Source organism: Bufo bufo, chromosome 7, assembly GCF_905171765.1.
Source record: "Bufo bufo chromosome 7, aBufBuf1.1, whole genome shotgun sequence".
NCBI classification, from domain to species: Eukaryota; Metazoa; Chordata; class Amphibia; order Anura; family Bufonidae; genus Bufo; species Bufo bufo.
In genome coordinates this window covers 141,505,259-141,527,154 of record NC_053395.1, presented here as the reverse complement: position 1 = coordinate 141,527,154, position 21,896 = coordinate 141,505,259, and the positions used below count along the sequence as shown (strand labels likewise).

The window sequence follows — 21,896 nt, the reverse complement described above, 5'->3', positions numbered from 1 at the left end:
AGCAACAATCGGACAGAAAAGTTGTAATTTAACTGCATGAATAAAGCATAGGCACCGTTCTGTCCTTGATATCCAGATGGGGTTTTTCCCCATATTTCAGCAGTATTGATTTGCTGTATACTGTTGGTTATATTGGGCTATGTTTCCCTTTGTCACCTTTTTTTTGTTAAGGGTTTAAATAAAGTAGAAGAATTTAATACAATACAATATTAACTGCTGTGCCTATGTGTACATGAAGGTACTGAAAATGACTTTGATAGTTTTTCCAACCAACACAGTATAATGTCATGTACAGAAATGAGGCTGTAACTATACAGGTAGTATTTTTTTTTTTTTTTTTTTTACAGTGATGGAAAGGGAATACAAGACTTGCATTTGCCACACTAATAACTCAGCCAAGGCCATTTTAATTAAGGGGACATATAATCCTTTACAAGTGACAGCCCATCTTCGCCATCTGATAGGCTGGGATCTGACACCCTGCAGTACCTCCGATGCTGGAAGTACACTGCTCTGTCCACTGCATAACGGACCGAGCTCGGTACTGTCTGCACCAGAGCTACTGCAGAACAGTGCGTCAGGGTGCGAGATGTCAGATGCCCGCCAATCAGTTAGTGTTTGCCTATCCCGAGGACAGGCAATCACTTGTAAAGGGTTGGACAACCCCTGCAAGGAATCTAAATAAAGAAAAACTACAGATGAAACAGAATATCCTAACTAAGACGTCTTACGGGTTGTACTGACAATTACACACGTGCTTAGGGCTACTTTAACAAGAAATGGCAGCAATGTTAGCAGGGCCTGGGATACCTTTAGGAGGCCATAAGGAAGTGACGTTTTTCAGAAGATATAAAGAGCAAAGAAGGAAACAATGAAAAGTAGATCTAAAGAGGTGCGTGAAGAAGGTGGTCAGCTGGTTTCACACATACTAGGATTGCTGTTTGCCAATTGCTAAAATGTGCTGAATGGAGGGAAACAATTATTGACAGAATGAGAATTACTTGAATTAATGGTCACAAACCTGTTAGAATACCGACACTCACCTCTAATAAGACTTCCTTATTTCTGTCAGCCATCTCCGAAGTCTCTTTCCTTCCTAAAAGATAGTTCTGAAATAGAAAATTATTCATTACCACAAGGAGTGATGACTCACTGCTCCATCAGATTCAGTCTGCATTTTGGAAGAAAGATTAAGCAAAAGTATAAATTATTTATACAGCTACCCACACAAGCAATATGCCCATTCAACTGTTCTATACAAAGTGGATTCTGTCTTTTCACAGGTTAGCACAGCAGCCAGAGGGAATCCGTGGAGCGCACAAGGGGATAGCCAAAGATTTCTCACACAAGTCAACAGGGCACGAGGGCAGTTTTGGGTAGTACTGGACTTAACATAACCTTTCATTCTAAACTATTCGGGGGGTGGGCATGTAGCCTTTATACTGGATGATGTAGGAGACACCGATGAAAAGACAGCCACAGAAAGACAGATGGTCCTGAATCTGGGGTAGTACTCAAAGAAAATACAAGAAAGATATAGGACACTACAGTAAACTATGGCAATTCTGCTACAACTGGTAATCGCCCTGTATATTTCTAAGGCCTCACGCCGTTGTGCGACCGTTCCGTGCACTGGGGACCGCAATTTACACGGGCAACATCCGTGCAGCGGCCAGGATGGATTGAGACCTATTCAACTTGAATGGGTCCGTGATCCGTCTGCACCGTAGTGCTTCCGTGCATCCGTTACGCACCGCAACTCCGGATTGCGTACCCATTTAAGAGTCATTTATGGGTACGCAGCTAGTGCCTGCATATTGCGGACCCGCTGTTTGTGGGCCGCTATACGGCCACGGCCGTGTGCATGAGGCCTAATACTGATCTTTACTCAGGTTCTTACACAATCGTTACTTTATAACATTGGCTTATTTTTTCTGTACTAAACATGGTCCACAACACAGAAGAATTGGCAAGCTGCTTAGACTGCCCTCATTCTACCCACCGTGTGCCTTTCGGAAGCTCAATAACCTCGTTCATTCAATTCGCCTTAACACATTCCCCACTGCATCATTCCCAGACACTAATCCCTAGCACTTCTGGTGATTTTTGTACAGCTTTGTATCTGGTCCTACGTAATGTGCTGTTCAAGCTTCATTATATTATTACACTGGTTAATGCTCATGAACACAAAACCTTAATTGTGTGCTTCTGTTTGCTTATCTTATCAGATCCTTCATGAAATTTGCATTGTAAAGTTACTGCATGTAGTGCAGCATTTTCAGTTGCAATTTAACTCTATTTATATGTTTTTTTTCTATTAATATGAATATTACAGTTTTGACAGATGAATTAGATGTGACATTTTTACCTACACATGAAAGCATGTACATAAAAATACACTATAATTGTTCTGATGTAGTGAAAAATAGTGCAGGTAAAGGTGTATCAAACATTAAGGATTTTACTCCAAATAACATAATATCGCAAATTTTTTCTTTTTGAACAGTAGGGATAAAAGAATGCGCATTACAAATTGAGTTTTTAACGTATGCCGGATTCATCAACAGGTTGTGCCCTCTGGGTGCACGCTGCACTGGGGGAATGGCTGTGCGGACATTACACACAACAGCAAAAAAAATAAAAGCAGATAAACTGTCACTTTTTAACAGACTTTTCACTGATGCCTTTCTGAAAAACGGATGTTTAAAATGGTCACCTTCAATTGTATGGGGGCTGTCGGTCAGTGAAAACAGAAAAAACAGAACGTTATTCACTGTCCATCTAAAAAAAAATAAACTGTTGTGTGAATAACCCCATAAACTACCATTGTTCTTAAGGCCTCATTCAGACGGCCGTATGCTGTCCGCAAAGATGCAGATCCGTTCTTTTTGCAGACAGTTCAGCATGTCCGTAAAAAAAAACAAACAGATAGCATTCAGTATTTTGGCGGACCCATAGACTTCAATGGGGCCATGTCCTGATTTTCACGGACAAGTATAGGACCTGTTTAATTTGTTTTGCGGAACCGTGGAATAGAAAAAGGGCCCCATAGAAGTGAATGGGTCGGCATCTAATCCGCAAAAAAACAGATCCGCATTTTTGGGGATAGCATCTGGACGTCTGAATGAGCCCTAAAATAGATGTGTGTCCGTCACACGTCCATTTTTTACTGCCATGTGAATGTAGCCTTAAAGGGAACCTGTCATCAACTTTATGCTGACCGTACTGAGGGCAGCGTAAATAGTGACAGAAATGCTGATGTCAGCGGTGTGTCACACATCAGCTAATAGTAAGTGGTTGCTGAGAACCAACATCATAATCATTGCAGCACAGGCCTTGAAAAGAGTCAAATCAATCTGAGAAAAGTCCTGGTTATTCATGAATTCCTGCTCTCCTGCCCACCTGCCGATGACGGAGAGGCTTCTACCTAGTTTTCTCCCTTTCTCTCTAGGAGAGAACTGCCAATCATCAGCAGATGGGTGACAGTGCGGGAGATTAGGAATAACCAGGACTCTTCTCAGGTAGATGTGACTCTTTTCAAGGCCTGAGCTGCCATGATTATGATGCTGGTTCTCAGCAACCACTTACTTTTAGCTGATGAGTGACACACCGCTGACATCAGCATTTCTGTCAGTACTTTATACTGTCCTCAGTGAGGTCAACATAAAGTTGATGACGGGTTCCCTTCAAAGGGGTTGTCTCACATCAGGAAATGGCATTTATGATGTAGAGGCAAGGCACTTACTAATATATTATGAATGTCCATATTGCCTCCTTTGCTAAATTGATTCATTTTTACATCACATTATACACTGGTCGTATCCAGTAGTTACGACCACCCTGTAATACAACAGTGGTGGCCGTGCTTCCACACTACAGGAAAAAGCATCAGCTTCTTCTATTCCGGCCATAACCCCTGGATAGGAGCCGTGTATAATGCAATGGAAAAATGAATCCATCCAGCAAAGGAGCCAATACGGACAATCACAATACATTAGTAAGTGCCTTGTATTAACCCCTTTAAGAAACGGAATTCCTCATTATTCAATTAGGATAAGAAAAGGCGCTGCAGCAAAATGATTCTGCAGGTAAAACAGAGATAGAACCTTCAAAATCGTGTGGCTACTGATTACCACATGCAGCTGGGGATTTGACTGCATGTGTTGCCACGTGTTTCATCTCTTTTGTTTTTTACATTTTTATTTAATTTTTATTGAATATTAAAAAAATAAATATATGTCACCAGTTTCTTCTCTTTATTTTAGTATGGTGTAACTGGAGAAGGAAATTAAGAGGACTAATGCCTAATGAAGCAGTAGGCATTAGCAGGAAATGGAAGCATTTTTGGCTCGATACATAATAGCCATCTTTGCAGAGACATTTCATTACGGGGAAGGGACGCAAGATTACAGTGTGGTTTGCGTGTCACAAAAAACAGAAATGATGAATCAATTGTACAACAAGAATGAGGATTAAATAGAAAAGAAAAAAAGACATAGCTGTCTTTATTCCTAATGATATTATTGGAATAACCAAATCGAGCAGGCAGCTGTGCGAAAGTCAAAAGCGCTTTGCTCTAAGCAAGACTATTCTATTATACTGTAGCAGGTTTTTCTTACTGCGGCCTTGCAGAACAGCTTCATATAATGTGTCTTTCCGGCAAGCAGCCTCATTGTTCCTGTAAGCCACAATCACACAAGCCTTGAAAACTGGCTGATCATGAACATGTGCATTAACAGCTCTTCAAATGTACGGAGCTGCTGTTCTCTAGACATTGCAGGTGTCAAGGTAATTAGAAAGTCCTAAGCCCCTGGGTACTTGACGGAGATTAGTAGAAGGGAACTTATAATTACTCATGCCAGAATATGTGCTCTCATCCATTTATACAGAAATTCATGGTATAGCAGCACTTCAATAGGAAAGTACCTCGGTGCTGCATGGAGGATGACTAACCAGCTATTACAAAGCCACAAGTATTGACTGCCCATTTTTCGACGGAGGTCCGATTCAGCGGAGGCAGTGGAATTTCAATGTGCACATTCACATAAAATAAAGAAGCCTTTCAAGGAATTTAATAGTTATCTGCCGAGAACCAGATATCTCATGACGGGTTTTAGCAGGCAGATCAAATGGTGTTTTCTCCAAAAGAAGAAAAAAAAGAGCTGAAAGCAATATTCCAGAATATATTACTGTATACAGCGGATTCGGAAAGTCTTTAGACCCTTTCACTTTTTTTTACATTTATTATGTTGCGGCCTTGCGCTAAAATAAAAAAAATGTCAACATTTTTCCCGGTCATTCTGCACCTAATCCCGCTTAGGCCCCTTTCAGACGAGCGAGTTCCACACTCTGGACTCCCACCACGAGTATGCAGCAGCTCCCGTCCTGACCTCTCAGCACTTACAGGTTCGCATAGCATTATAGTGATTTACAGTTCTAGAATCTATTGGATAACACCGACTTTACTAAGGCCCTCCACCCTACCTTCCTTCCCAAATTTACTTATTTTGGTAGGATGCCCAGCCATAGGAAGAGTCCTGGTTGTTCCATACTTTTCCATTTAATAATTATTAAGGCCACTGTGCTCTTTGGAAACTTTCAGTTGTCCTCTTATCCAGATCAGTGCCTTAATACAATCCTGTCTCTAATTCTCTACAGGCAGTGCTTTCCTCCTCATGGCTTTAATATGCACGGTCATCTGTGAGACCTTATATAGACAGGCTGTCGCTTTTCAAATCATGTCCAATCAACTGAATTTACCACAGGTGGACTCCAAGCAAGGTGTAAAAAAAGAAAAAGGGCAGCCCCCAGAGCTAACTTTCAAATGTCATAGTAAAAGGGTCTGAAATGCTCATGTCCATGTGAAATGTTAGTTTTTCTTTTTTGATAAATTTGCAAACATAAAAATTCTATTTTCACTTTCTCATTATGGAGTATTGTGTTGATTGATGGGAGAAAACTTTATTATTATTATTTTTTTCATTTTAGCACAAGATCGCAAAGTGAAAGGGTCTGAAGACACTAAGAATGCACTGTATATAGTGGGGACTATGGATGTGTTGTCCCGAACATGCAGATCTAGCTGCATTTATTTTCAGTAAGTTGAGATTGCAGTTCCCATGAATATTTTAATGCTTTAACACTGGTCATGTATAATTAAAGTTGAGCTCCAACTTTCAACCACTTGAAACCTTGCATTTGCATATTCTGGGATATTACACTGATGGCCTATCCTTGTACTGCAGCTCTTCAAAGTAAGGTAATACTCCAGAAAACCAGTTGAAACGCCTGGTGTTGTCAATACTGGCACTGGTAAACTGACCTGCACTGTGAAAGGAGACTTAAAGGCATGCGGATTTACAGTAAAGACTCACAGATGCCTTTGGGCACCACATCTGAAATCTGCGTAATACATATATTGTATGAGCCCTTAAAGGATTGATCCAGAACAATAAAAATGTGGCAGAAACCAAGGGACATGCTAAAATAATAGAATAAGTATTACTCATCTGGAAAACTTGGTGCCCCTCCAGAGCTCCCGGGTCTCTCTGTTGCTCATGAGCACCCACATATGACTGCCGCAGCCAATCACAGTACACCAATTGGCTGCAGTGGTCACAACGTTATCACCGCAGCCCAGAGTCCAGCAGGAGCGGTGGAGCGATGTGTGTAATACTTATGTTATTGTTAGCACAGTCACTGCTGCCATGACAGCCCCTTTACTTGAGGGTTAGCGGGAATATTTTTACCAATGCTTCACTTTGAATTTTTAATGTTAATTCATACTAAGAAAGTAATTGAATGATGTGTTTGCTTTTCTGTCATTGCTGTTCAAGGTGATCTTTTTTATATTCTTTTAGTAGATTTTTACAGTTAGTGTTTCTTATATACAAGGGAACAGCAGTTTTCTAATATACTTCTACTATATAAAAAAATTAAAAATACATGTTTTGTCCATGAAGCAAATGCTATACTCCTATATTATATAGATCTGTAAGTGCAGGTTCACCAATGGTGATATTTTTTGATTAGCTTTAGTCTTACTTGTGGATTTTTGAACAAAGCATATTTCTCAATGCGCTCCACAAACATCAGCTTGTTCTGGCTATCCCGAGTCCAGTTCAATAAGTTCTCAACTAAATTTTCATGATCTTCAAAGATACGATCTGTGAGGAACACAAAGTTATATCAATATAATATTATCTGTGGTTTGTAACAAAAATGCATTTAATAAAAAGACCTGCTGCAACCGTCCAGCCCACACCATTAACCAAGCTGTCCTACAAGGTGACAACATGAAAGAACGAAGTTGTGCTGCTCTTGTTATTACTGAAAATGACACGTGGGGTTGTAATAAAATAGCAAAATTGCAGCTCTGCTGTTAATTAAACATATGCTAAAAATGTGTTGAAGCTTAACATAGATTGTGCAGGGGACAAGGATTAACTAACCGCTCTGAATAGATGTGGCAAGTGACTATAATGAAGACCGAGCGACTGGTGCTGATGATTTGCTGCCTTTTCCTTAATTACATCATTCATGGCGTATGAGAAGAAATTTAAACCATTTTATTTGGATTATAGAAATAGTTCCACTATTTTAAAGGAATACAAGAAATTAATTACAGAAAAAAAAAAAAAAAAAAATCACAAATACAAGCTTTTTATATGAAATCTCTACAAATGCTCCTGAACTTGCTTACTTAAACACTGTGCTACTTTCTCCTTTCCAAACTATCAGAAAAAAAATATGGATTAAGTGGTGATGTTAAAGGGGTTGTCACCTCAGCAAATGGCATATATTATGTAGAGGAAGTTAATACAAGGCCCTTACTAATGTATTGTGATTGTCCATATTGCCACCTTTGCTGGCAGGATGCATTTTTACATCATATTATACACGGCTCGTTTCCATGGTCATGACAACACTGGAATCCAGCAGTGGTGACCGTGCTTGCACAATATAGGAAAAGGCACTAGCCTATGTGCTGTCCCATGGTCCCGGCCACCAGAGAAGCTGGCGCTTTTTCCTATAGTGTGCAAGCACGACCACCACTGATGGACTGCAAGGTGGTTGTAACCATGGATACGAGCAGTGCATAATGTAATGGAAAAATGCATCCAGCCAGCAAAGGAAGCAATATGGACAATCACAATACATTAGTAAGTGGCTTGTATTAACTTTCTCTACATGATAAATGCTATTTGCTTAAGTGAGACAACCCCTTTAAGAACAGCAGTACATAATGGCTCTCAGGTGTAAAAGTGTCAGTGTTTCCCACAGCAGCGCCCAGTTTTCAGGGAGTAGATTGGTTGCTATAAGTAATAAGGACAGTGCTTTTCAGAACAATATTTGCCCATGAAAGTGAATGTATCCTTAATGGACCACATAATCCGAAAGCTTACAAAATACTGTTTTCTTAAGCATTTGCTTCACCTTCTACCATATTAATTGTTTCTTCCAGTTTAATGATAAACAGTGTATGAGCTGTCAAGAAGTGCGAGCGACAACTGCTCTGAGAAAATGTCAGATAGGTTGTCACTTCTCAAGTCCATTTAACCATTGATGCAATAAATTAAAACAGGAAATATTTACGCTGTCAATACGAGACACATATTAGAATATACAGATACGTGGGAGGCATCTTCCAATACTCTGTATATTTATAGCTGTGTAAAACTGATCTACTAACCCATTTGTAGCTCAGAAATGGTCTCAACTAGTGACCAATCCAGGCTGTATCCACAGTGGGATTTGTCCATCAAGTTGTCCAGGACCTGGCGTACTGTTTGCCTCTCGTCCACCATCATTGTCTTGGAGCTGTCATCTGACATGTGCACTCGGATCACCAGCTGCGGAGAGGGTAAAATAAGGGGATCCGTTAGATTGAGTGCAGGAGATGCTGGGACTTTCCACAATGTTCATAAAATATGGAACATCGCTTAATACACATATTTATTGATATAATACCATAGGCCTAACTAACTGTGACAAAGTCCTCAAAAATAAAAATACAGCCACAAAATGGGATATTTTTAAAAGCATCCTAAAATCAAATTGTGAGAGGTACATACCGTATGGGAATAAAAGATTAAGGAACAAGAAAAAAACTATGTGGATAAATATAACTGTAAAAAAAAGCAATAAATGACAAAAAGAAAGCATTTAAAAATCACTAAAACAGGAGGGTAGCGAGAAAGCACTGAAAAACTATTAAAAAAAATATGTAAATACAAATCAAAGCAGCCAAACTAGAGACCGAGAGATCAATTGCCAAAGAGAAGATAACTAACCCTAAAAAGTTCAATTATGTAAATTGTAAAAAGTATAAATCTGAAGGTGTCTGCCCTTTACAGAGTAATGAGGGGGGAGTTGCAGAGAGCAATGAGGAGAAAGCAAAGTTCTAAAATATTTCTGACCACACATGGAGTACTGTGTACAGTTCTGGGCTCCTGTGAACAAGGCAAACATAGAGCTGGAGAGGGGTCAAAGGAGGGCAAATAAAGTAATAACTGTAATGGATGGACTACCATACCCTGAAAGATTATCAAAATTGGGGTTATTCACTTTAGAAAAAAGACAAGGGGAGATCTAATAACTATGTATAAATATATAAAGGTCAGTACAGAGATCTCTCCCATCATCTATTTATCCCCAGGACTGACTGTGACGAGGGGACATATTCTGCATCTGGAGGAAATAAAGTTTGTACACAAACATAGAAGAGGATTCTTTACGGTAAGAGCAGTGAGACTATGGAACTCTCTGCCTGAGGAGGGGGTGATGGTGAGTTCACTAAAAGAGTTCAAGAAGGGGCCTGGATGTATTTCTGGAGTGTAATAATATTACAGGCTATAGCTACTAGAGAGGGGTCGTTGATCCAGGGAGTTAAAGTGGGGAAAATTGGCTTCTACCTCACAGGTTTTTTTTTTGCCTTCCTCTGGATCAACTTACAGGATAACAGGCCGAACTGGATGGACAGATGTCTTTTTTCGGCCTTATCTACTATGTAACTATGTAATACTAGATTATACAGCATGATAACAATCCGGGCAATGTTCTGGTAATGCGCTATACAATTTATAGGCTTTCAATGTAAATAAATCCAGTTGTGTGCTGCATGATGTGGACTATACCTCCATTTTTAACGATGAATAACTGTTTTTCAAGGTTCATTTAAATGGTGTTCCTGATTATCAGTGCTAGCAGCTTGGTTCTTCTATGGTGCTCCAATGCCTTACTTCCCTTTTACATAAGTAAACTGACTGACTGATCATCCCAGGCTGAAGCCTGAAGTAACGCAACACCCTAAAATGTACAGGGGATTAGTTTGCCAAACCCTTAGCTGTACTTGGCTGTCCGCTCAGGAACAACACTTTCAGGATATTGCTTGTAGGCGAACTGTAACCCTGTCTTCAGCTATAAAACCATCAATGGTGACACTTTATTCTTAAAGGGGGTGTGTCTAGTTTCAAAGTTATCCCCTATCCACAGGGGATCCCTCAACGATCTCAAGAATGAATATCCCCTTCCCTCGATCTGATGGAGAGGCAGGTCAAGTATGCACCCTGTAACTGTATTCATTCTCAGGAAATGACAGAGCACCTTACTCAGCCATCCCTGGTGGTCAAATAGAGAATGAATGGAGTGGCAAGGTGCATGCCCAACCTGCCACTCCATGAGATCAAGGGAATAGGACTTTTATTCTTGGGATCAGTGGAGGTCCCAGCAGTTGGACCACCACCAATCAGTTAGTTATCCCCTATCCTGTGGATAAGGAATATCTTACAAACTAAGCACAACCCCTTTAAAGGGTTTGTCCGCTTTTTACTATTGAAAACCTATCCTCAGGATAGGTCGTCAATATCAGATCCGAGGGGGTCTGACTTCTGGCATCCCTGCTGATCAGCTGTTCGAAGAGCGGTTTACCTGCTTGCTGCAGCAATTGCAGTGGTGAGCAGGTTTAGGCCTCATGCACACGTCCGTTTTTCGGGTCCGCATCCGAGCTGCAGTTTTTGATGAGGACGTTAAACTTGTAATTACACCTGATCGCCACTGCAATGTCTCTTCAAACAGCTGATTGGCGGGGGTGCCAGGAGTTGGACTCCCACTGATCTGATATTTATGACCTATCCTGAGGAAAGATCATCAACATTAAAAAGCGGACAACCCCTTTAATTGTTCAATTGTAGACAGTGGAAATCACTGGGTGTTACTAAACTTGCTCAAGGGGTCTCAAATACTTATTTTAATACCATTCAGCAGCTACAAAGGGAATTTAATTTGCCACATTGCTGTTTTTAACAATACATTTAATTACGACATGCATATCATGCCCAAAAGAAGACTATGTTCTTTACAATAACGACAGAGGTGTGCTTAATTCTAAAGTATCAGACAATTGTGCCTCAGGACTGATCGCGAATAAAGATCTTTTGTCAACCTTCATAGAAAAATGTCTATAATTGTAGATGCATAAATGGGAAGGGGACTTGGGGGACATTTTTAAAGAGCACTGGTCCAGTATATTGAAATCTGTTCCTAATATACGGTATCTTTGAAAGAAGGAAATAGACTCACACAGTTATATATTCTTCATAGAGTGTAGGATGTGGACCAGATATTAAACATCCAAAATGTAGTATGGAGCCTGTGGATCTTCTGTATATGCTACAGAGTTGTGAGTACCGCACCGTATAGTGGAATACCATTCTGAGGATTATTAATAAGGTATATCCTTGAAGATCTATCATTAGATACAGATCATAAAATAGCTGTAGGTTGCTTACTATATTCTGCATGTAAACTTATAGCACACCACTGAATCCCAGCTAGTAGGGAATTTATGGATAAGGTGAATACATTATTGCTACAGGAAAGCACAATTTATCAGAAACGGAGGCTTACTTCACATTTGAAAAGCTACGGCCTCCAGGGTTGGATTCACTGGGCATGGCTGTTCAGGAACAGTCTATTGTGGAACAGGGTGCTACCTCTCCCAATCCATTTGTAAGTACTAATCTGTTAATATTCTTTAACCTATGTATTGATAGTTTGTGTGTAAATCTGGATGGGTGTGTGATTAGAATGGCTTTTGTTTCCAGGACAGACACGGAGATGAAACTGGGAAAAATAAAAAATAAATCCATGTTTTTTGGACTGCGTTCAATGTGCACTAAAAATGACGTATTACAGAATTATAAAATGTATGTAGTTTTTCTCATGCTTTGCTACAAAAAAATAATAATATATAAAACCTTTGAAAAAAATTGTTTTATGTTGCCATATTCTGACACCCATAACTTCTGTATTATATTTTCATATTTATATAAATATTTTACACAATTGTGAGAGGATCTGTTGCTTTTGCATTGTCTAAAGGAATTAAAATAAAAAACTGCACCCTTAGAGGAGCTAAAATAGGGGTGATCGTTTCATCACTTATACCACAGCCTAAAATACTTTAGTACTTCAGTGAATGTGAGGTTTTCCTTTAAAGCTCTACAGCAAGCAAGGCATAAAGGGGTACTCTAGTTGCAAAAAGTTTTCCCCTATCCATAGAGGCCCCCACCGATCATGAGAACAGAAACCATGTACCTCTCAGATTCCCCAAAAATGAAGGGAATAGCCGGTTGAGAGCGCTCCATTCATCTCTACAGGAGTTCTAGAGTCAGCCAAGTTCTTCACTCAGCTATTTCCAGAACTACCATTGGGACCCCCACAGATCAGGAGGAGAGAGACACGAGACAACTTGTTACAAATGGAATATCCCTTCAGAGGGTTTGTCCCATCTGGACATTTGATATATTGATAGGATATGACATAAATGTCTGGATAGGTGTGAATGCCACCCCTGGGAGGTGATTCTGTTACAAAAGAAGGGTCCTGCTATGAAAAGAGGTCAAAGTCCCATAAGCAGTGAATGGAGAAAACATATCGCTATGCCATGCATGCCCAGATGGGTTAAACCCTTTATTAAATAGATTAAAATCGCAACCCTGGGAGCCTTCACAAGGTCCAAGGCTGCAATGACCACAGTTAGGGCAATCCGTAATTTCACCATGGGTGTGTGTATGTGTCCGCACTAGGGTTGGGAGAGCGGAGCACAGAGGGAGCCTTCAAGATAAGGATCTGATTGGTGGGACTGCCAAGAATGAAGTCCCAGAGTCCCTAGAGTGAATGGAGGGGTGGTCACACATAAGCGCTGGCGCTCTACTCAACTCTATAGGACTGCTGGAGAAAACACAGAGCAGCCGTCCCAGAGAGTTAAGTGAACGGAAGTGTGCATGCATGACTGCTGCCCCATTCACTCTAAGGACTAGCATCCCTATAATCCAGGCATGCTCAACCTGCGGCCCTCCAGCTGTTGGAAAACTACAACTCCCATAATTCCCGGAAGGCCTACAGCTATCAGCCTACAGCAGGGCATGGTGGGAGTTGTAGTTTTACAACAGCTGGAGGGCCACAGGTTGAGCATCTCTGCAAATCCATGGGGATGAACCCCCACTAATCAGATACTTCTACCCTATCCTGTAGATATGAGATAAGGTCTTGTAATGGAAATGGCTCTTTAGTGGTCATGGTCATTTAGAGAGGCATGTCCATCAAGTAAAACCTTACTCAGATCACTTATACATTATTCATAATTTCATTGCTAAATTAATTATAACCCTCAATGCAATGTACCCTTAGATAAGCATCTAGCCTTTATGAATGTTGTCATAGTATCTGCCATTGCTATGTCTGGGGGTACAGTACCTTTTTAACTTGAGCTTCTTTTATCTTTTCTAAAGCTACTCGAATCTTCTCTGCCTTTATTTTAGCAGCCTGTTCCTCCTGTGGAAATAGCATAAAACATTTAATAATTAAAGTTGCATAAATTAAACTTTTCTTTATGGTACTTTATCTGACTATACACACACTATAAACAAGAATATACACAAATCAGCCATAATATTAAAACCAAATACAGAGTGGTTAATCTCATGCAGCCAAAACAGGGATGAGTGTAGGCAACAGATCTTGTAAGTTGTGAGGTGGGTCCTTCGTGTATCAGACTAGTTTTTCTGGCACATCCCAGCAGAACATTGCACAGACTATCACACACCTCCGTCTGCCTTCTTCCCACAGAACATCCTGGTGTCATCTCTTATCCAGCTAAATAACACAGAGACCCAGCCATCCACATGATGTAAAAGAAACAGACAAGGACACCTTCTTCCTTAGCTCCATTGTCTGGTTCTGATGGATCAATAAACCCCTCTATAGGTCCAAATAACAGTGAACAGGGATCAGCATGGGCACTCCAATGGGCAGCAGCTATGCCAACCCCAACACAGTAAGCAGTGGGTTCTGATGCTTCTTCTTTTAGGCTAGCTGCACACCAGCATTAAAATCTTCCAGCAAGCTGGCAGTCTGTTCCTCTGCTGGAACAGAGTTCATCATATCACATAGCGGAGAAGGCCGGAGAACCACCAGGCCCCACCGATAATAAGGGGACCCAGAGGGGATCCAGCTTGTTTGTGGCATTAGTGCCGGGATTCGGCTGGACAAAAAAAATGCGCTTGAGGCGCTAATTCTGGAAACAGGCTGGATCACCGACAAGTCCCACTATAGTCAATAAGCTCTGACGGGGAAAGGAAGTATCTGGCCATGCCAACTCTCTGCCGGAACAGCCTGCTGGAAGATTTTAAAGCTAGTGTGCAACTAGCCTTAAAGAGGTATTCATTTTTTCAGCAATATGTGCTACAGTAGCTCTTCAGGTGTATAGGAACAGACGGGCTACCCCCCCCCTTTCACAGGCGCATCAATAATCCTTGGTCCCCCATATACCTAGCAGTGCTCACCGGTTGTTCTAGGTAGAAACTAACCAGTGAATACCAAGAACACCCCACAAGATGCTTTTGGAGATGCTCTCACAATTTTGGTCTTTGTCAAAGCCACTCAGATGCTTACAACTGTCTGCTTCTAATTGGTCACTTGCTGCCCGATATCCCTCCTCTGACAGGTCTCATTCACTTATAGTAGAGAAGTGCCTACATTCAAGGGTGCTGCACATATGAAATACAGAAGGGTTTAAATGCAAACTATGACTAAAGGATAATCACAAATGTTATATAGTTAAAAAAGCATTTAGGGATTTCAGGCACACACTATATTATAGTATTATATTCTGGGTTAAAACCTAATCAGGAACCAACCAAAAACCCTTTGACTGAAGACATACAGTTACATAAAGTACAGCTAACATAGCACAGCTTCCATCATATTATGCCGTTCTCTTATCATATACAAAGTTTTTAATTGAAGCTTCAGCGATCAATGATTGGAAAAAAGCCAAAGCTCTGCTCTTCTTCAGACAACACTGTACATTGTCTACGGCAAAGTAACAAGTGTCTGTGGGCCGAGAGCTTACTTCCAATATGATCTTCAGAAACATTCCTTCTCGAAACCGAGAAACCACTGAAAGCAAATGACCCTCATCCTGCAGTAACTACAGTACTGTGTATTTGTACTGTCCTTTTGATCATTGATAAAACTATCATAATCTCCACTAAGCTGACCAGTGAGTACAATGCGAGTGTGTCAGTCCTTTATCCACTTTAGATTACTAAGAAATAAGGCTACTTGCGTTTTGTGCGGATCAGTCATGGACAGATCCGTTCAGATAATGCAACGTCTGCATCGATTCAGAACGGATCAGTTTGTATTATCTTTAACATAGCCAAGACGGCTCCGTCTTGAACACCACTGAAAGTCATAGCCAAGTCGGATCCGTTTTCTATTGTGTCAGTGAAAACGGATCCGTCCCCATTGACTTGCATTGTGTGTCAGGACGGATCCGTTTGGCTCAGTTTCATCAGACGGACACCAAAACGCTGCAAGCAGCGTTTTGGTGTCCGCCTCCAAAGCGGAATGGAGACGGAGCGGAGGCAAACTGATGCATTCTGAGTGGATCCTTTTCCATTTAGAATGCATTAGAATGCAAACTGATCCGTTTTGGACCGCTTGTGAGAGCCCTGAACGGTTCTGACAAACGGAAAGCCAAAACGCGAGTGTGAAAGTAGCCTAAGCCGGCAACACCCGTCTAATTTACTTTAGTTTTTCCAGTGGAATGACCAAGGTTTAAATGACTTTAGCATACCTGCACATTTTCAAAGTCATCATATTAGTTGAGCTTGCAATTATATTAAGGCTAATGAGCTTAGTCCAGAATTTTATATGCAGATAATTCCAGTTAAAAACTATGGAAGTTTTTTTTTTATAGTTGAATCTTACTCATTTTGGAATAAAAGTCATTCAATGGGTCTTAGCTCAAAATGTTCAACAGTTTTCCCTCTACAGCTTTTATTTCCACTGCATCTCCAGACTAGAGTCCACCAGGGAGCTGCTGTGACAGCTGGATCTGTAGCTCTTCTATCTGATCTCCTGACAGCTCAGTAACACTCGTCACAACTATATTCTTATCAAACTAAGGGTACTTTCGCACTCGCGGCAGAGGATTCCGGCAGGCAGTTCCGTCGCCGAAACTGCCTGCCAGATCCAGCAATCCAGACGTAAATGGATGGCATTTATCAGATACCATGGATCCGGTATTTATTTTTTTCACAGATTTAAAAGGTCTGCGCATGCACGGACCGGAAGAACGGATTTTCCAATGGAAATTAATTCCGGCATTCCAGCAGGTGTTCAGGATTTTTGGCTGCAGAAAATACTGCAGTATTTTCTCCAGCCAAATTTCCATAAGAGGGACTGAACGGAAGACATCCTGATGCATTGAAATGTATTAATGCCGGATCCCGTACTGAGTGTTTTCCGGTATTTCGATGCATTTGTCAGATAGATCAGCTTCCGGATCCCGAAACAAATACTATCCATTTGCATACGGATTTCCGGATCCGGTAGGCAGTTCCAGCAAAGGAACTGCCTGCCGGAATCCTCTAAAGTGAAAGTACCGTAATAAGAATATGACTTCAATTAATGTTTACATTTGCACTGGGTAATCATTATGACTGATCTGGGTGATCATTGTCCTGTGTAAAAGCTAGCTGTTGTAAACTGCATCTTCGTTTTACTTATCCCAAGGCTTAGACTAGATACAGTAAATTCACTTGGTGTCACTCATGTTTCACATACAAGAAAAAAACTGAATTCTTATCTTTTCGACCAAACATATTAGATTAATGTCAGCCAAACCCGCTGTTTTCATCAGGACTAGCCGACTATTTAAAGGGACAGTTTACATCACCGTGTCATTATCTGTTCTTCTAATCCATCAGAAGAACAGAAAAGAAAAAACAATATCAATAAGAGCTCACTGAACTATAGGTCGGCTTGCTATACCACCTAGCTGCTTAATACAATTAATAATAAATGGCCGGCTGTTTATCAATCATATAGCTACATTTATTTTATGTAGAATATACATAAATCACAACAATTTGACACAATAAAAAAAACTTTCAAATGCTTAAAAATAAAACGTATGAAGATAAAGTAATATATAGTCATGGTCCCTCTATTTGTAATTAGTGCGGAGCTCACGCAATTTTCAGAATGATCTTCCACAGCAGTACTAAAGGAGTTCGCAAGATATCCTGTTATTCCAACTCTCACGATATGACGTTCTTAGTTGGTTTACCGTAACCCTAATGTGGCTATTTTGTATATCAAATAGTTACGGTTGTAAAGTCTTATAGTTGCCACTTTTTGACTTACCGTAATTTCGTGCAAAGCACACAGTGATAGTTAAGTGGTTTTACAGTCACTGTTTGATCGATCAATACAACAGATAGCACAATTGTCATGTGTTTTAACCATGCAGCTTATGAGGTTATCGCTGGTAACAAAATCACACAAAAATATAAAAATGGAAATCAAATTTTTCAACCCATGGAGGTCTGGATTTGGAGTCACACTCAAAATCAAAGTGGAAAAACACACTACAGGCTGATCCAACTTTGATGTAATGTCCTTAAAACAAGTCAAAATGAGGCTCAGTAGTGTGTGTGTCCTCCACGTGCCTGTATGACCTACCTACAACGCTTGTGCATGCTCCTGATGAGGTGGCGGACGGTCTCCTGAGGGATCTCCTCCCAGACCTGGACTAAAGCATCTGCCAACTCCTGGACAGTCTGTGGTGCAACGTGACGTTGGTGGATAGAGCGAGACATGATGTCCCAGATGTGCTCAATTGGATTCCGGTCTGGGGAACGGGCGGGCCAGTCCATAGCATCAATGCCTTAGTCTTGCAGGAACTGCTGACATACTCCAGCCGCATGAGGTCTAGCATTGTCTTGCATTAGGAGGAACCCAGGGCCAACCGCACCAGCATATGGTCTCACAAGGGGTCTGAGGATCTCATCTCGGTACCTAATGGCAGTCAGGCTACCTCTGGCGAGCACATGGAGGGCTGTGCGGCCCTCCAAAGAAATGCCACCCCACACCATTACTGACCCAATGCCAAACCGGTCATGCTGGAGGATGTTGCAGGCAGCAGAACGTTCTCCACGGCATCTCAAAACTCTGTCACATGTGCTCAGTGTGAACCTGCTTTCATCTGTGAAGAGCACAGGGCGCCAGTGGCGAATTTGCCAATCTTGGTATTCTCTGGCAAATGCCAAACGTCCTGCACGGTGTTGGGCTGTAAGCACAACCCCCACCTGTGGACGTCGGGCCTTCATATCACCCTCATGGAGTCTGTTTCTGACCGTTTGAGCAGACACATGCACATTTGTGGCCTGCTGGAGGTCATTTTGCAGGGCTCTGGCAGTGCTCCTCCTGTTCCTCCTTGCACAAAGGCGGAGGTAGCGGTCCTGCTGCTGGGTTGTTGCCCTCCTACGGCCTCCTCCACGTCTCCTGATGTACTGGCCTGTCTCCTGGTAGCGCCTCCATGCTCTGGACACTACGCTGACAGACACAGCAAACCTTCTTGCCACAGCTCGCATTGATGTGCCATCCTGGATAAGCTGCACTACCTGAGCCACTTAAGTGGGTTGTAGACTCCATCTCATGCTACCACTAGAGTGAAAGCACCGCCAGCATTCAAAAGTGACCAAAACATCAGCCAGGAAGCATAGGAACTGAGAAGTGGTCTGTGGTCACCACCTGCAGAACCACTCCTTTATTGGGGGTGTCTTGCTAATTGCCTATAATTTCCACCTGTTGTCTATCCCATTTGCACAACAGCATGTGAAATTGATTGTCACTCAGTGTTGCTTCCTAAGTGGACAGTTTGATTTCACAGAAGTGTGATTGACTTGGAGTTACATTGTGTTGTTTAAGTGTTATGTATGTATGTATATATATATATATATATATATATATATATATATATATATACATATACACACACACACACACACAAACCGGATTCCAAAAAAGTTGGGACACTAAACAAATTGTGAATAAAAACTGAATGCAATGATGTGGAGATGGCAAATGTCAATATTTGTAATAGAACGTAGACGACAGATCAAACGTTTAATCCGAGTAAATGTATCATTTTAAAGGAAAAATACGTTGATTCCAATTTTCACGGAGTCAACAAATCCCAAAAAAGTTGGGACAAGTAGCAATAAGAGGCTGGAAAAAGTAAATTTGAGAATAACGAAGAGCTGGAAGACCAATTAACACTAATTAGGTCAATTGGCAACATGATTGGGTATAAAAAGAGCTTCTCAGAGTGGCAGTGTCTCTCAGAAGCCAAGATGGGTAGAGGATCACCAATTCCCACAATGTTGCGCAGAAAGATAGTGGAGCAATATCAGAAAGGTGTTACCCAGCGAAAGATTGCAAAGACTTTGCATCTATCATCATCAACTGTGCATAACATCATCCGAAGATTCAGAGAATCTGGAAAAATCTCTGTGCGTAAGGGTCAAGGCCGTAAAACCATACTGGATGCCCGTGATCTCCGGGCCCTTAAACGACACTGCACCACAAACAGGAATGCTACTGTAAAGGAAATCACAGAATAGGCTCAGGAATACTTCCAGAAACCATTGTCAGTGAACACAATCCACCGTGCCATCTGCCGTTGGCAGCTGAAACTCTACAGTGCAAAGAAGCCATTTCTAAGCAAGATCCACAAGCTCAGGCGTTTTCACTGGGCCAGGGATCATTTAAAATGGAGTGTGGCAAAATGGAAGACTGTTCTGTGGTCAGACGAGTCACGATTCAAAGTTCTTTTTGGAAATCTGGGACGCCATGTCATCCGGACCAAAGAGGACAAGGACAACCCAAGTTGTTATCAACGCTCAGTTCAGAAGCCTGCATCTCTGATGGTATGGGGTTGCATGAGTGCGTGTGGCATGGGCAGCTTGCATGTCTGGAAAGGCACCATCAATGCAGAAAAATATATTCAGGTTCTAGAACAACATATGCTCCCATCCAGACGTCATCTCTTTCAGGGAAGACCCTGCATTTTTCAACAAGATAATGCCAGACCACATTCTGCATCAATCACAAGATCTTTCACCTATAGAGAACATTTGGCGCATCATAAAGAGGAAGGTGCAACAAAGAAGGCCCAAGACGATTGAACAGTTAGAGGCCTGTATTAGACAAGAATGGGAGAGCATTCCTATTTCTAAACTTGAGAAACTGGTCTCCTCGGTCCCCAGACCTCTGTTGAGTGTTGTAAGAAGAAGGGGAGATGCCACACAGTGGTGAAAATGGCCTTGTCCCAACTTTTTTGGGATTTGTTGACACCATGAAATTCTGATTCAACATATTTTTCCCTTAAAATGGTACATTTTCTCAGTTTAAACTTTTGTTCCGTGATTTATGTTCTATTCTGAATAAAATATTAGAAGTTGGCACCTCCACATCTTTGCATTCATTTTTTATTCACGATTTGTATAGTGTCCCAACTTTTTTGGAATCCGGTTTGTGTGTATATATATATATATATATATATATATATATATATATATATATATACATACATACATATATATATATACACACACACACACACACACACACACAGTCGCGGCCAAAAGTTTTGAGAATTACATAAATATTGGAAAAGTTGCTGCATAAGTTTTTATAATAGCAATTTGCATATACTCCAGAATGTTATGAAGAGTGATCAGATGAATTGCATAGTCCTTCTTTGCCATGAAAATTAACTTAATCCCAAAAAAACCTTTCAACTGCATTTCATTGCTGTCATTAAAAGGACCTGCTGAGATCATTTCAGTAATCGTCTCAGGTGAGAATGTTGACGAGCACAAGGCTGGAGATCATTATGTCAGGCTGATTGGGTTAAAATGGCAGACTTGACATGTTAAAAGGAGGGTGATGCTTGAAATCATTGTTCTTCCATTGTTAACCATGGTGACCTGAAAAGAAACGCGTGCAGCCATCATTGCGTTGCATAAAAATGGCTTCACAGGCAAGGATATTGTGGCTACTAAGATTGCACCTCAATCAACAATTTATAGGATCATCAAGAACTTCAAGGAAAGAGGTTCAATTCTTGTTAAGAAGGCTTCAGGGCGTCCAAGAAAGTCCAGCAAGCGCCAGGATCGTCTCCTAAAGAGGATTCAGCTGCAGGATCGGCGTGCCACTAGTGCAGAGCTTGCTCAGGAATGGCAGCAGGCAGGTGTGAACGCATCTGCACGCACAGTGAGGCGAAGACTTTTGGAAGATGGCCTGGTGTCAACAAGGGCAGCAAAGAAGCCACTTCTCTCAAAAAAAAACATCAGGGACAGATTGATCTTCTGCAGAAAGTATGGTGAATGGACTGCTGAGGACTGGGGCAAAGTCATATTCTCAGATGAAGCCTCTTTCCGATTGTTTGGGGCATCTGGAAAAAGGTGAGCGCTACCATCAGTCCTGTGTCATGTCAACAGAAAAGCATCCTGAGACCATTCATGTGTGGGGTTGCT

At 41.2% G+C, this 21,896-nt stretch overlaps 1 protein-coding gene across 3 annotated transcripts in view; it reads right to left on the bottom strand.

The window, feature by feature from the left end:
• The window catches only part of RAPH1 (Ras association (RalGDS/AF-6) and pleckstrin homology domains 1), a 173,509-nt gene that overhangs the window by 18,395 nt on the left and 133,218 nt on the right, over positions 1–21,896 (bottom strand). For all 3 annotated transcript variants that reach the window (XM_040440103.1, XM_040440104.1, XM_040440105.1), the window contains 4 exons: positions 13,759–13,836; positions 8,693–8,852; positions 7,045–7,166; positions 1,044–1,109 (listed from right to left, as the gene is read on the bottom strand). In XM_040440103.1, the coding sequence (XP_040296037.1) occupies positions 1,044–1,109; positions 7,045–7,166; positions 8,693–8,852; positions 13,759–13,836 (426 nt within the window). The remainder of the gene's footprint in view (positions 1–1,043; positions 1,110–7,044; positions 7,167–8,692; positions 8,853–13,758; positions 13,837–21,896) is intronic.